Source organism: Myxine glutinosa, chromosome 2 (genome assembly GCF_964187855.1).
Source record: "Myxine glutinosa chromosome 2, kmMyxGlut1.1, whole genome shotgun sequence".
NCBI classification, from domain to species: domain Eukaryota; kingdom Metazoa; phylum Chordata; class Myxini; order Myxiniformes; family Myxinidae; genus Myxine; species Myxine glutinosa.
The window spans coordinates 121604320-121620970 of record NC_136262.1 but is presented as its reverse complement, the minus strand read 5'-3'; the positions used below and the strand labels follow the sequence as shown (position 1 = coordinate 121620970).

The following is a 16651-nucleotide window of genomic DNA, read 5'->3' as shown; positions in this document are numbered from 1 at the left end:
AGGATGATATCCTCACCCAGGACAGCACCTTCATGATAATGTTCACAAGACCATGTTCAGGTGGATGAGTCTTCTTCCCACCAAATGCAAGAAAAGATACATATTCACCTTCTTTGAAGAAGAGGACTAAGTTTATGCCCCCAGTCCTCATGCTCAAGAAATGAAAACCCACCTGAAAGACCCTACAACACAGATCCTTTTGCATTCTGGAAAGATAACCATCACCAAGTTAACTGGCTATCCAAGTTTGCTCAGCTCAGCACCACCTGTGTATTACTGCCTCCTCTGCTCTGTTGAGGTGTCCCTCTATTACTAGCAAGGTCTTTAGGCTTGAGAGGACTACAATGTCTGACAGAAATTTTGACATCAAATAAGTATATGTGGCAATAAGTGGTTTGGTGTGATCTGCAACAGAGAAAGCATGTTGAAACAATTTCAATTTTTTTTTTTTTTTAAATGTGGAAGGCTCCAGTCCAGGCATGGACTATATTGCCCTCATCGAGTCCAGAATTGTATCCCACTGAGAATCTGTGGAAAGACTTGCAGATTGCTGTTCACCAACACTCCCCATCCAACTTGACACAGAACATGAGCAAATCTGCGAAGAAGAATGGGAGAAACTCCCCAAATCCAAATGTACAAAGCTGATACAAACCCAAGAAGATGCGAAGCTGTAATCGCAGCCAAAGGTGATTCCACAAAGTATCCACTCAGAGGGTTGAATACTTATGTAAATTAGAAAATTTCTGTATTTTATTTTTCATTATTTTGTAAAAAAAAATCTAAAAAAACAAAATCCACTTTTACATTATGGGGTATTATGTGTAGATCATTGATAAAAAACAAAATCTCAATTTAATCCATTTTTAATTTGGGCTGTAACAACAAAATGTGATGTGAACAAGTGAAGGGGTATGAATACTTTTTGAAGGTACTGCAAGTACAAATAAAATCACAAAACAACCATGAGTTCTGAGAAGAGAAACAATGGCATGAATATACAGACTTGGCATTTAATATGGAATATTTTTTTTGTGGGGGTGAACTTACTTTTCAAGATGTCTTAGAACCAAAAGTTCATTGGAATTATGTTGAAATTATTCTAGATTTTGTTAATGTGACCTTTAAAAGAAACAAAAACCACATTTGACATTTCGAAACAAATAAATTGATCCTTGAAAGTGATGTAAACTGATATCGAACTCAATTCATGGACAGTACTGTGTTAAACTTCTGTACGTTTTCCAGAAGTATCTCTTTATTTTGCACATTAGCCAAATTTTTTTTCAACAAAAACAAAAGTTAAATTATGACTGGGATTACGGACAGTAAAATTACAGTTCAGTACTTCGTGTAACCCCCACGAGCATTCAGGAGCGCACGTACACGTTGAGGCATGCTGTTCACGAGATTTGCCAAGGTTTGGACAGGAATCGCTTGCCATGCAGTGACAATAGCCTGCTGCAATTCACGCACAGAGGTCGGCTGCTGGTCCAAGTGGTCGATTTGACGCGTTAATTCTGCCCACAAGTTCTCTATCGGATTCATATCCGGGGACATGGCAGGCCACTCCATATGCTCCACACCACGGTCAGCAAGAAAGTGTTGGATCATGCGAGCACGATTAGGCCGTGCATTGTCATCTTGGAAGACAAAGTTTCTTCGAAAGGCTGCACGAGCAAATGGAAGCAATGTTTCTTCCAGAATGGCCCTGTACTTGAACTGGTTCAGGTTTCCATTCAGAACAACCAGGTCAGTTTTGCCCCCTGCATGAAAAGCAGCCCAAATGGTCACCCCACCACCTCCAGCTTGGACTCTTGGCACTATACAATCTTTGTTGTAGGCTTCATGCACTTGTCTGCGCACTCGGACGCGGCCATCTTGACGATAGACCAGAAATCTAGACTCGTCACTGAAGATCACGTGATTCCAGTGTCCTGGCTGCCTTTGACGGTGCTCTCTGGCCCACTGCAATCGGCGCTGGTGGTGTTGTCTGGTCAGGCGTGGCTTTCTCAGGGGACGCCTGGCACGATAGCCTGCTTGACCCAGTCGTTGGTTGACTAGCCTTCTGGATACAGGCACATTTGTCAGTTGCTGCCACTCAGCCCTAAGCCGATTAGCTGACTTGGTACGGCCATTGCGGACTAACCGGTGCAGCTGGCGATCATCCCTCCTTGTGGTTCTGCGGGGACGTCCTAGCCTTGGTATTTGAGTAGGGACACCCCTCTGAGCATTTCGTTTCAGGATCTTTGACACCTGACCTTGAGTGATGCCATACTGCCGAGCAACAGCACGCTCTTTCATGCCGTAATTTCGTAAAGCCACCACTCCATGACAAACAGCATTGTCGAGTTGACGGACCATCTCCAGAGGAAGCGGCAATAACCTTTGGAGACGTGCAGCAGTTGTTTTCCACAAATACAGAACGCAACAACCCTTGTATACCCGACTGTGAAGCCAATCATCAAATGCACCTGTCCGTACATTTTGCCATGCCACCTGTGATATAATCCTGTTGTTGACTTCTTGCTGCGACAGACAATCAGTGACATGGTTCTTTTGACAAATAAATCACCAAAGTGTAAAAGAAACTCACCAGATTGATATACTGAGTTAAGAAAGTAAACCCAAGTCAAGAAAAAAAAAATATTCCATATTAAATGCCAAGTCTGTATATATAATATACGCCCCGCATTCTTCCATGTTTTGTATTACAGTATTTACAGGTACAGCACTTGTATTTAAATTCACTTGAACTTACCTGAAATAAATCGAGACTATATGCCTGAAAAAGGCACTAAAGGACACTCGTGGCACCTTGGTGTCTGGTTTGAAACAAACCCCAACACCTGGGTAAGCTACGAGGAAACGGTTGGCTTTACAAACACATTATAGTCAGACAAGGTTATAAAATGGATATAGCACAATAATACAAGTGCCTTATAAATGTATACAACTCGTAGTTTAATTTCAATACATCAAATGGCGAGGGGACATTTTACATTTTACATTTCACCTCCAATTTGATCTTCTGACCACAAACTTGTGAACATCACTTTACTTACCACCACTCCTTCTACGACTGCTCCGACTAAACATCAGTATTGGCACTTCAATAGTGCTGACTGGACTGGTTTACGAAACATCTTTTCTGACTTTCCCTGGAAATACTCCTGCCTCTCCTCGGGCGATCCCTCGATCTCTGCCGAACGTGTAGCTGAGGTTATTGTTGCAGGAATGGAGGCTTATATCCCCTTCTCTTTCAAGTTCACCTCTCCTACCAACTCTTGGTTCAATAATTCCTGCTCTGCAGGCATTCGTGCACGAGATGCGGCATATCGGACATGGAAAAACTCTTCTTCCTCCCGACTCACATTCAGCTTTCATATCTGCTAGAAATCATTGCAAACATGTTATTCGTGAGGCAAGGGCATTCCTTCATCCAAAATAAATGTGACAAACTCTCATCTTCTTACACTAATAGATATTTCTGGTCCTTAACGAAAACTATCACCAACAACTTCTGTCGCTCTACCTTTCCTTCGCTTTTCCGTTCCGACGATACTATAGCTGTTTCTCCGACTGATAAAGCAACTCTTTTTGGTTCTCTTTTCTCCTCTAATTCTCATTATTATAGTGTGGCCATTGGCAGCTCGAGGGTGGGACGTTAAGATGTTTGTTTCTTCCCTTCCACTGCCAAACTCTGGAACTCTTTACCTTCCCATATCTTTCCAAACACTGGACTTTTCCCTTTTCAAAAAGCAGATTTTTTTTTACTTCCTCAAAAACTCAGAGTATTCTCTCTTTCCTCACTTTTCCATCAATGCAGCTCTTTTATTTAGGCCTGGCCTCAATGAGGATTATATAGTCCATGACTGGAGCCTTCAACATAAATAAATAAATAAATAAATAAATAATTCATTTCTAAATTCAAACATGAATTGAAAATGTGATTTGAGTACTACTTTTGGTTCCAAGTTCAACATATCCTCAAGGTGAATCAGAATATAAAGCAATCTGGCATACTCGACTCCGATAAAGAAAAGAAAGTAAATAACGCATTTCTTATTACCTGATTTTACTAAATTACTAAAATAATTTTAATATTATTTTACTCTTACCTTATTATTTTATTACCATTTTTATTACCTGACCATAGTTACTGACAGCTCAGCGATTTGGGTGTATTAGTTATTGGGTGGTAATCAACACCCATGTTGTGGCTCCCAGTCCTGTCTAACATCCCCACCCCCTGATGTGCACCAGAAGGCAAGAATGGCGAGAGAGTCTGACTCCTTCAAAGCCAACCCAGAGCTTCCAATCCATGAAGACCTGCAGAATGTACCAAATATACGACTCAAGTCACACAAACCTTTCTGTGGCTCTGCAAAATGTTTTGAGCGATGTGGTGTTGAACACAAAGGACAAGTGGCACAATCTCTGTGGAGAGAACAACATTGCTCACAAAGAACAAGTGAGTGGTCCGACACAAGAGCCTCCAGGTTACGATCTCCCAGAAACAGTGGTCTGGCCTCAACAGGTTCCACATTCTCCATGCAAGGACATGACACCACCTCCACAAATGGAATTTTAAACATATCCCAACATGTGACAATGGTCAGTCGTCACCCAGATCAGAGTATTCATCACATTATGAATGAGTGTCACCAACGGAAATTTGATGAAGGATTTAAGGCAACAGTGCTGTGACTTAGCTGCCCAACTTAGACTTAGATCTGTGAGCTGGAATTTGTCTTAGTCAAGAATAGTCAAGTTTTCAATTGGATGGAAACTTCTTACAAATCACTTTTACAATTATTTATTCAGTAGTTGAAGCACCAGTGTCATTGTCTAGGACATAAAGAATATGTTTATTTTTGTCAGTACCATTGTTGTCTTGCTCGAGTTGTTAAATTAAAATGGAAACCTTGTATGGAGGCTCATTCAAGTTATCCATTTTAGTACATCAGATTTAGTACGTCCATTGACACCGAAAGGTACAAACGGAAGCGCGATGTCTAGCTTGATCTCAATTACCTGTTTGGTTTGGATGCTAATGTGCATTATAAAGGTGCTTTAACCCTATCTGGGCTGGGGGAGGGGAGAAATTCCCCTCCCCCCAATCTACCAAAGTTTGCGTTAACTTCCAAAACACCACTGATTTACCATTCACAGCTCATGTGTTGCTGATGTAATAAAAAACCACCTTTAGAGGCCATTTTCCCCCGCAAAGCGGGGGTTGGCCTTTTTCGGGGACCGTGGTTGTTGTCGTTTTTTGATCCCCTTTTTGAAGCAATGTTTTACTGATCAAAATAGCCCAGATAGGGTTAAGAGCCCCGAGCATCATGGCTCACTGTGCATTCTCAGCTTCAAGATGTGTATGCACAATGGCCTCAAACATGAAGCATTTGACTTAACGGGGTAACTACACGACATTCAAATGAAGAAATTAAATTTGGGTAGAAAAGTGGAAAATCGTTAAAAACAACACAGGTAAAGCTAAGGAAGAAAAAAAAGAGGGCAAAGGCAACACACCTTGTTAGACCAGTCATTGTTCCCCCACTCCACACCACTTCTCCATTCATCTTGAACAGGAGGTAAAAAAGGAGGGCCTGGAGGAGCTCCTAATAGTCCTGGCTTAGCCTCTTGAGGAAGGCATTCAATGTCTGTACCAACTGAAGGGTAACAATAATGTCTTTATGTAACAATCTTTATGTAACAATAATGTTACAACACCAACATCAAAACCCTCTTTAAAAAAAATTATTCTGCTCTTTGAGCTTCTTATTCCCTGTGTTTCCATGGGAAACTCATCTCCAAAAGTATAAACTTTAAAATATGGAGAAAACAGAGTAGAGACACAAATGTGCTTGCCTGGCAGATGAGGAAGATCTGGAAATACACTGCGCAATTGTTGGAGAGGGTCGTCAAAATGTTCTTGTTGCTGAAGGGAAGATGATGACAAAACAGGAGAATAAGAAAGACAAAATAAGTGCAAGACTGCAAGAGGAAAGAAAACAGTGCAGAAGTGTGTGAAGACAACAATGAGAAAAAGATTGATAGGGGAACATGTAACAGGAATTTGGAAAGACAACAGGAAATAAAGCATGGGAGAATTAGATCCAGAGAAACGATCTTACCCTCATATTTGCAGGCCAAGTTGACCTGCCTACGCTTCTGCAGGCCTCAGAAACTCCACGATCCCAAATCCCATTTCCTCCTTTCTCCCAGCTCTCATTGATCGGCACTCTTCTCCAGCTGTCTGCTTTCATCCCACTTGCAGTTAAACCCTCATCTCTCCTCAACCATCTCCCCTCTCTGTCCAAACTGTCTTCTGATGCTCGAATCCATCTTTCCCCATCTCTCACCCAACTTTCCTGGTTCCATCTACGCCAAGACGCATCTCCTACTTCTCTCCCTATACTCACTCCACCTGCATCCCACCTTTCTCTTTCCCCTCTACCTAAGCTTTCTTCTGCACATCTTCCCCACCTCTGACTACCACTGTGCCACTTGCCTTCCCTCTCTTCTCCCCACATTCTGCCCACTTCTCTTCCCAACACAGTTTCTCCATCTGTCCCCCATCTTCCATCAATATCTCTTCCCCACCTCGCATCTACATCTGACCCCCATCTTCCTTCAATCTCCCCCAACAATCCTGCACGCCTCCATCTCCCCCTATCATCCTCTTCCTCCATGTCCCTCCATCCAATTCTGTCGGTGAGGGCTAAGTGTAGGGCAGGGAGGAAACAGGTAACAAAATGTTTGTGCGTATGATCTCGATGTTAAAAAAACAAACAACTGAATGTAGTAAAGACTGACTGACAGTCACACTAAACATTGTGGAGTGTTTTCAAGTGGCTTCACAGACACTATTTGCTGCAAGAAAACCATAAAGTGTGGGCGGCATTGTGTTGCCTGTGATGCTAAACAATGTACCCGTCTCTCTCAACATGTCCACTGGTAGCAATGGGTGGTGCGATTGCTGTAGATGCTGTGGAGGTTCTCCAAGAAGTCCTGGCTTCTGGAGTCGATTTACCAGGTAGGTGGAAAAAATAAAAATAAACAGAGGACAGGTGAGACGTACTAATCCAGATTCCACCAACAACCATGGTATACAAGTCAATGGATGGTATAAGGCTGTGATTAATATGTTTACAATAGCTTCCCCACTTAAAGCAACCAAGGCCAACTCTTGTGGCCAAAACACTCATCTCAAATTGGCAAACATTCTTATGGTTCACGTCATATTTAACTCGTATATCACCGACATCATTTGGTTGTCCTGGCAGGGAAGGCGAAGTCACTGGTTGACCAGACTTCAGAACAGACTGCAGCCATACAGGATTGGCCAGGAGATGCTGGAAGGAAGGGTATGGAGGGAAGACGGATTCAATGAGTACAATTAACGTGTCCTGGATCCCACCATCGATACATTCCACTTCTCAACAACGGCCTCACATGTACGGGCCACGGGAGCCCAGACCGGGCGAGCCTCATTATTGGTGACCATTCCATCAGTTTGGTCATGCACACAGTTGATGAACGAGGTGTGCCAGTAAGGAGTGTTGGATAAAGTAGTGAAAACAAAAAATTCTGCATATGCAGCAAATAAATTAATCACAACATCAAAATGGAAAAGCAACAGGCTTTAAAAAAGAGGACTGATCTGAAAAACAGCTGCTATCACCACACCTCAACAACAGTACTAGCCACACCAACAATCACAACGTTTTGAGGAAAAAACAAAACAAAAGAAACCCGTTGACCTACAAAAGTTGGAAACATCAGCGAACGATAAAAGTAAGCCCTGACTGAATCCTGACTTGCACTTCCTGAAGAGGGGACATAATCCCCAACCAGCCTGCAGATATAATTTTGTTGGAGAGACTTGGACTTCGACACAGGAACCAGGATGGCACTGTTGTGGGTGAGCCCAGTTTGGGATTGAAGGAGCAGCTAGGACAAACATAGGGACCAACTTGATGCCAATGCTGCCTGGTGACCGAGACACGCCAGACCGAGACACTGGCATAGGTTCAACAGAGCTCCAGCCTTGTCAGGTAGAGGCGCACTCCAGGAGGGGCTGCCCACCGATCCTGATGAATGCCAGGCCTTCACTCCTACTCCACCTTTCTCCACGACAAAGATAAAAACAAGATGCATCTGATCAAGAGTTCTCAACCTATTATACTTGTACTTTTGCTCGATGATCGGAACACCCATGTCTTAATATGCTGCGACATCCCAGGTTAGGAAACAAGTGAGCTCCATCACTCCTAAACCAAGAATGCCAGGGTCAAATGGACAGAAATAGGTGGACAGGCCTCTTTGTGCATCCAGAAGATAAGGTGAAGGTGGTACGACTTGCTGGATTGGCGATGGCTCACCATTGGAGCAATTGACGATTTTAAAATGTTAAAAAGGTATCAATTCTTCCTTCGCAGTAGATAAAAACTCTGCTGTAGTTGAATCAATGCTCCTCACCTAAATGTAGTTTGGATTCAGGAAACTGTAGTGTAGGATGCAAATGAATCAACATATTACCATAAAATTCATTTGGACATATATTAAGCCTGGACAGGCAATTTGAAAGAACAATGTCACAGCAATTTCAAATAAATATTGCAGTGGAAGAAACTAGTCGGTACATTGGACTCACTCGGAGAGAAGTGTTACATGACGGTTATACACTCGACATAAACACCGCACCCGTTTAACCGAGCCAAAGCGGTATTCAAGGATACACTTTCCCAACGAGTCTGTTTTTCAGGAGGAATTAAAAATAAATATAAACATCATCACAAATCACAGCTAAAACACAGTTTCAGGATCGATTGAAATAAGCATTTATCATTTCCATGACAAGCGTTACGCCTAGGTCCCCGGTCGGTGAAGTGATGCGAGTTGACAAAGTGGAAGATGCAAGGCGGCAATCTTGTATTTTGACGTGGTGACCCAATTTTCAATAGCGTCCTTCTTTATGTGTAGATACACCCACACACCAGATTAGAAGTTGGTACTTCGCTTATTTTTCAAGATATTCCGCTCACAAGCTTCAGACATACATGGCGGCGGCCATCTTGGATTTTGACGTGGTGACCCAATTTTCAATAGCGTTCTTCCTCTTGCCTAGATACACCCACACACCAGATTAGAAGTTAATAGTTCCTTTATTTTTCAAGATATTTCGCTCACAAGGTTCAGACATATATATGGTGGCGGCCATCTTGGATTTTGACGTGGCGACCCAATTTTAAATAGCGTTCTTCCTTGTGCCTAGATACCCCCACACACCAGATTAGAAGTTGGTACTTTGCTTATTTTTCAAGATATTCCGCTCACAAGGTTCAGACATACATGGCATCAGACATACATGGTGGTGGCCATTTTGGATTTTGACGTGGGTTGCACCCACACACCAAATTAGAATTTGGTCCTTCGCTTACGCACGCACGCACGCCCGGACGAACGGACGGACGGAGGGGAAAACCATAGTCCCTCTTTCGCTCCGCGGTGCGACGGGGGACAAAAACGTTGTCATGCGTGTTGCTTCAACTCGCATTCATGCTGCAATGACCAACACGTATAAGGCACGTATAAGGGTAATGTTTAATCGTGTTGTTTGGAAGGGCTGAGTAAGTGTATTAATGGCGACATAAAAGGGTGAAGTTGCAACAAGTTGGGGCATGGCAGCTAATCATATCTGATGTGTGTGTGTTTTATGCTTCCATTTTCAACCTGCCTTAATATACCTTTGATTTTTCTTACCCCTCATCCACCCAAAAACCTTCAAGAACACTGTGGAACATTCTGGGAGGAGGACATTGTAGCTCAGGCAACCATAATATTGTGGCGGTTCACCATTGGATTAATTAAAGATGCTGCTTCGGGTTTCGAGCATAAAAATCTGCGTTCGACGAGTTGGTTTTTTGTGAGGATCAAGTCCGACTGTAATGTGGTGATAAAGTCGCCGCCGCCAACATGGCGTCGAGAGTCGAAGGAGCGGGGTGGCTGGTGTCGGGATCTGGAGGTCCATGCTGTGGATTATCGTAGGTCGAAGTTGCCCTTTGGGGACCGATCGGCCAGCCTTGTTGCTGCAAGGTCATCAGGATCTCCCGTGTGGACATCACCTCCTCCCTGGTGTGGTGCGGGATTGCTCAAATTCTGTCTGTATAGAAGAGGTTTGCTCCAATAAGTTGATTCGGTGCTTTTGAAGAGCTTTGGCTTCCAGCCTAATGATGGTCTATAAGAAAATAAGAAGAAGCAATTTTGATTGGCCATTGTTTTTGGGACTTTTCATTTAGGGTTCTTTACATTTCTGATCCTTTTTGTTAACTTTCTTGTAAGTCACATTTTGTTGCATCACTTGTTTAGAAACTCTTGTTTTTGTGTTAAACGTGGGTACAAATTCCTGACTGTAAAAGTGTGCAGCCGTTAATAGATTCAATAATGTATGATTGGGCCATCAGAGCCGACCCATCATTTCACGTTTCTGCCAAAGTGCACTCCCATAGGCACTTGACAATACCGACCTCACCTCAAAATGGGCTGCAATTTAAAAACCAGAATCAGTGCTTCAACTGCGAGTTGTGAAACAAAAACAAAATGCTCCTCTCAGGCAGGAATGGAAATTCTCTACATTTTTCTAACAAGACCAAGTGTAGTGCTACGTTCCCTTGTATTTCCTACAGAATTTTGCTTTCATGACAACAGGCCGTCTTCCACCATTTACAACATATCTGTACCATTTATCCTCAATAATTTACCTTAACTAATCAACTTAGCAGGCTTTCTCCTTTCGTAGGAAGTAAAATCAATGGATTATTTTGTCATATTAATCAGTTTACAAAACAAATGCATCATTGTTGGGCGCAACATGGAACAGTCAATTAATCGAAGCAGGAAAACAGTTTCACACGAGGAAACAGTTGAAAAGTATTGCAGTTTCATTATAAGAAAGTAGAGATCCTGATTTGATTCTATATTTGTGCCCTGGAAGAGAAATTGGGCCCAAGTGGTTCTGCTCCCCATGACATTGTCGATGTACAAGCCAAGCACGTCGACAAAAGTAAAGTAAGTAAATAAAGAAATAAAATACACAAAATACGATCATGCACCAGGCTCCCTTCCTCCCTGTCCGATATCACATGAGGTTCACTCCCACCCTGTCCTATATCACACGAGGTTCACTCCCACCCTGTCCTATATCACACGAGGTTCACTCTCACCCTGTCCTATATCACACGAGGTTCACTCCCACCCTGTCCTATATCACACTAGGTTCACTCTCACCCTGTCCTATATCACACTAGGTTCACTCTCACCCTGTCCTATATCACACTAGGCTCACTCCCACCCTGTCCTATATCACACTAGGTTCACTCCCACCCTGTCCTATATCACACTCGGTTCACTCCCACCCTGTCCTATATCACACTAGGTTCACTCTCACCCTGTCCTATATCACACGAGGTTCACTCCCACCCTGTCCTATATCACACCAGGCTCAACCCCACCCCACCTTCTCTATCACACACCAAACTCCCTCTCTCTCTCTCTCCGAAACCCCTGCTCTATTACATACCTACCTTCCTCTCCATTTTGCTGTTTCTCAGAAGCCAAAATAAAAAGGACTTGATAGATGAGAAAACAACATGAAGGGCAGAGTTGCTCACCGGACTTTGGAGAGCTGCTTGCAACAATGTAGTGACAACAGCTGGACTAAGAGGACCGCAGGAGGCAAGAGCTGGGAGGAAATAAAAACAAGTAGCAGAGTGAGATGACAATCAAGGGGATTTAAAGGTTTGACAGCAGGCAACATCTGTGGGTGAGAATTTACCATTAGTCCAATGAGCATCAAAGCTTTGAACATTGAACAGCCTTGGTGGCATAATGGTTGAAGGGTCCGTTCTGAGTCTGGGAGGTCGGCGGTTAGATCCCATCCTAGTTATACCAAACACTTTGGGAAACCATATTACCATCCTCAGGGAATTCATATTAAAAATGGTTTTCAAAGAAAACGAAGAAAGGTGCACGTTTCAGGAAACCCTGATCCGGTGAATGCTGCCAAAATGTATTCCAATCTGGATAGAAATTGCATCACATTTGAAATTATTATAGATCAAGCTGGCTGGAAGGTGAAGGAAAATTGTGACAGAGTGTAATTTGGAAAGAAATCCACCGGTCTGAGAATCATACCGGCACTTTACAAAAAAATTAAAAATAACAAGTACAGATACATTCAAAGTACACCACCCACATGCCAAATAAATAAATATCCTCCAGCACGGCATTGCCGGGGTGCTTTAGGTGCCCGGCGATACAAACGTGCAGCTCATAGAGACTGTAATGGGAGGGAGAGGTGTACAATAATTTATTAATTAATTCCATTATTAAAATAAATAAATAATTATCGTAAAATATTTTCTAAATCAATTGGTTAATAGCATACATCTCTAAACCACCAGTGCATCATCCGAAGCTGTAACTTCTTGAACATCAATTAAATAAGGCATTAATCATCAACAACAACAACAACATGCATTTTAAAGCCATTTCCCTGCTGGAGCGGGGGTTAGCCTTGCGGTCCCCATGACAATCTTCTCCATTTTGCCCTATTTTCTGCATCTCCTTGTTAACCCCCTTGCCCGCATTTCTTCTTCCACCATCTTTAGCCAAGTCTTTCTCGGTCTTCCCCGTCCTCTACATTCATTTCCATTACTCTTCTCAACCAGTCAGTTTCATCCTTCCTCAACACATGACCAAACCATCTCAACTTCTTCCTCTTCACAGCATCAATCACAGGCTCTATTCCCATCATCTTTCGCAATTCATCATTTGTCTTCCTTTCTCTCAACGATACTCCGCACATCCACCGAACCATTCGCATTTCCACCCTTTCCAGCCTTCGTTGCTGCTCTACATTCATGACCCATGTCTCGCTCCCATAAATCATAACACTTCTCACACATGCAGCATACACCTTTCCCTTCAGCTTCAACGACACTCCCCTCCTCATCAGCACGCCACTCAGTTCCCGAAACTTCTTCCATGCACATCTCACTCGAGCAACCGTTGCCGAGTCTGATCCACCTTCTCCATTCAACATGTCTCCGAGGGATAAAGTGTATTCACACCTTCCAGCTTCACGACGTCTCCAAGATCCAACTCAACATTTCCTCCATCTGCAGCACCCTCTGTGCACACCTTACATTTGAATGTAGCTGCCACACTGGTTAATGACCCTCTCAGACCACTACATTTTTGATGAACCCACTCAGCGTACATTGTACATTGAATGGAGTTCACTCTGACACCCTTACTGCACACAGCACAGGGCCACTTCCCAGTTCTTTCCACCTCACCACATGCTTTACCACTTGCCATCACCTTCGTCTTTCCGATATTCACCTTCAGACCTTTTGTCTCCATACATTCCTTCCACTTGTTCATCTTTTCCTTCAGTCCATCCATACTTTCCGCAACCAACACCAGACCATCTGCATACAACTCCCACGGTAAACCCTCCTTTACGTTCTGAGCCAGCACCTCCATCACAGCTACAAATAGTAGTGGACTTAGTACCGATCCCTGATGCACTCCCACCTTCACCTCAAACTCACCACTGTTCCCGTCCTTCGTCCTTACAGCTGTGCGCGCTCTTTTGTACATTACCATCACGACTCTGATCAACCATTCCTCCACTTCCAACTTCCTCAATGCCCATGTCAATACTTCGCGTGGAACCCTATCGAATGCTTTCTCCAGATCAACAAACCCAAGAAACATCTTCTTCCTCTTCTCCATGTACTTCTCCTGCAACTGCCTCACAATAAAGAGCGCGTCTGTCGTTCCTCTTCCTGGCATAAATCGAAACTGCATTTCATCGATCTTCACCTTCTTCCTTATCCTCCTCTCCAACACCCTTTCCAATACTTTCATTCCATGCTCCAATAACTTTATTGCTCGGTACGAGCCACACTCCAAAGGGTCACCTTTCCCCTTGTATAGAGGGACGAGGGTACTCAGTTCCCAATCCACTGGAATGCGGCCTTCTTTCACCACCAGATTACAGATCTCTGTCATTCTCTTCACCCGCCAACTTCCTGCTGCCTTCAACATATCTCCCACAACTCCTGTCGGCCCTCCCGCTTTTCTACTCTTCATTGCTTTTATCGGTTCCTCAACTTCCTTCTCAGTTATCTTCTCTGCCAGTCCTAAAACTGGGTTACTCTCTATGTTGCCATCCCATTCATTCTCTGTATTCAACAGCATTTCCATATATCTTTTCCATCTTCCTTTAATTCCATCTGGGTCCACAACGATTTGTCCCACCATCCTTCAAGCAACTCACCCCCCATCACATCACACCTCTCTTTCGCTATCTGCTTTGCAATCCTGAATACCGCTCTCTGACCCTCTTCCGAATACAAGTACAAGCGTTCTCCGAACATTTTCCAACATGCCTCCTGCGCCTTTGCTACCTCTTTCTTTGCAGCCTTTAGCTGCCTTATAACTTTCATGCTCTGCTTTTTCTGCTCCCGTACCCTTCGCCTTCTGCCACTCCTTGAACTTCTTCCTGTTCTCGTCAATCCTCTTTCCAACTTCATCATCCCACCACCATGTTTCCGAGTGCCTCAGTGGTCCTTTTGTCCATCCACATACCTCACCAATGGCTCCCAACAGACTATCTTTCATTGACATCCAACCACGTTCAAGCTCAACCACATCATCCTCTACCCTACTCAACCTCTCTTTTAATGCCCCCCTTACTGTCACCTCTTTCAACCTCCACACCTTCATTCTTGGTTGGTACTTCACCCGCCGAGCTCTCCTCGCACCTTTCACCCTTATGTCGCAGACAACCAAGTGGTGCTGTGAAGCAGCCTCCTCCTCCGGGATCACCTTTGTGTCCCGGAGGTGCCCCCTATCTCGCCTACGCACCATCAGGTAATCAACGGTTGTCGTCGACCCACCTGACGTGTATGTAACAAGCTTATTATCCTCTTTCTGGAACTGAGTATTACAAATCAACAAATCAGCTCCATCAGCAAACTCCAAAATCCTTTCACCTTCTCCATTTCTCACACCATATCCGTAATCCCCATGAACTCCCTCAAAACCGTCCATACTCCTTCCCACATGTCCATTTAGGTCTCCTCCTTCCACAACAACTTCCTCATCTTTCATGTTTTCCATCAGCTTCTCTATCGCACACCAGAACTTGTCCTCCTCTTCATCGCTCCGACCAACCTGCGGAGCATATCCCAAGATGACGTTCACCAAGAGCTTTCCAAACATCATTGTTTAATTGTTTTCCAATCATTGTTCACCAAGAGCAATACATTTTCAAGTCAATTGGATAAAAATTGACGATTTTGGAAGTTTGACCTTGAGTTGACCTTTTGACCTCAAAAATAGTTGGTTTCCCTGTTTAGTGACTCAATGTGCAAATGCTGTTCAATTTTCAAGTCAATTGGATGAAAAATGGCGATTTTAGAAATTTGACTTCCAGATGACCTTTGACTTCAAAATCAATAGGCTTCTCAATTGTGACGACCTCTACAACTTGGTGAAGTTTCGTGAAGATCTGTTTAGAATTGTGACCTGTAGGCAACTGACATACAGACAGACAGACAAACATACAGAATAGCGCACAAGACCAACCAATCAATCTTCGATTTACGCAAGTAACAAGAAAATAAACGAGAAAGAAACACGAGTGAAAACTGAAACTGAGTACTTCCTTTCAGCGTGCATCATTGCTGGGCCTCCTTTGGTGCCTGGCAATGATGTCATGCAGCGCCTGGAGATGGCATAAGAAAGGAGCGGTATACAATTAATTGAGGCCTTTGCCATATTGGCTGGTGGTGAACAGCTGGTGAACGCTGAACAGTTTCTTTGATTGTAGAGGATGCGCAGAGGGGGCCTTGTGCTCAGTTACCTTTGGGGGTATCTCCAAGTCCGATGGAGAGATCCGGAGGAGTAGGAATGGGATCAGGCAGCAAAGGTAAGATGGAAGGACCTCGCTATAGGGATGGAAGGAAGGTACAAAATTATGTCTATTTCAATACAAAACAATGCATATGGAGGGCTATATTCATATGTGAGGGAGAGAGGAGGGAGAGAGAGAGAGAGAGAGAGAGAGAGAGAGAGAGAGAGAGAGAGAGAGAGAGAGAGAGAGAGACAAAGAGAGCGAGACAAAGAGAGCGAGACAAAGAGAGCGAGACAAAGAGAGCGAGACAAAGAGAGCGAGACAAAGAGAGCAAGACAAAGAGAGCGAGACAAAGAGAGCGAGACAAAGAGAGAGAGACAGAGAGAGAGAGAGAGACAAAGAGAGCGAGACAAAGAGAGCGAGACAAAGAGAGCGAGACAAAGAGAGCGAGACAAAGAGAGCGAGACAAAGAGAGCGAGACAGAGACAGAGAGACAAAGAGAGAGAGAGACGAAGAGAGAGAGAGAGACGAAGAGAGAGAGACAGAGAGAGAGAGAGAAAGAGAGAGAGAGACAGAGAGACAAAGAGAGAGAGACAAAGAGAGAGAGACAAAGAGAGAGAGAGAGAGAGACAAAGAGAGAGAGAGAGAGAGAGAGAGAGAGAGAGAGAGAGACAAAGAGAGAGACAGACAAAGAGAGAGAGAGAGACAAAGAGA

The 16651-nt window shown here is 43.7% G+C and overlaps 1 protein-coding gene across 5 annotated transcripts in view; it reads right to left on the bottom strand.

Annotated features, from left to right (window-relative positions):
• Window positions 1-16651, bottom strand: part of LOC137412387 (uncharacterized) — a 73565-nt gene that overhangs the window by 18521 nt on the left and 38393 nt on the right. For all 5 annotated transcript variants that reach the window (XM_078771589.1, XM_078771590.1, XM_078771591.1 and 2 more), the window contains 7 exons: window positions 15947-16031; window positions 11679-11749; window positions 7272-7361; window positions 6940-7024; window positions 6141-6727; window positions 5875-5944; window positions 5536-5675 (listed from right to left, as the gene is read on the bottom strand). In XM_078771589.1, coding sequence (XP_078627715.1) covers window positions 5536-5675; window positions 5875-5944; window positions 6141-6727; window positions 6940-7024; window positions 7272-7361; window positions 11679-11749; window positions 15947-16031 — 1128 coding nt within the window. The remainder of the gene's footprint in view (window positions 1-5535; window positions 5676-5874; window positions 5945-6140; window positions 6728-6939; window positions 7025-7271; window positions 7362-11678; window positions 11750-15946; window positions 16032-16651) is intronic.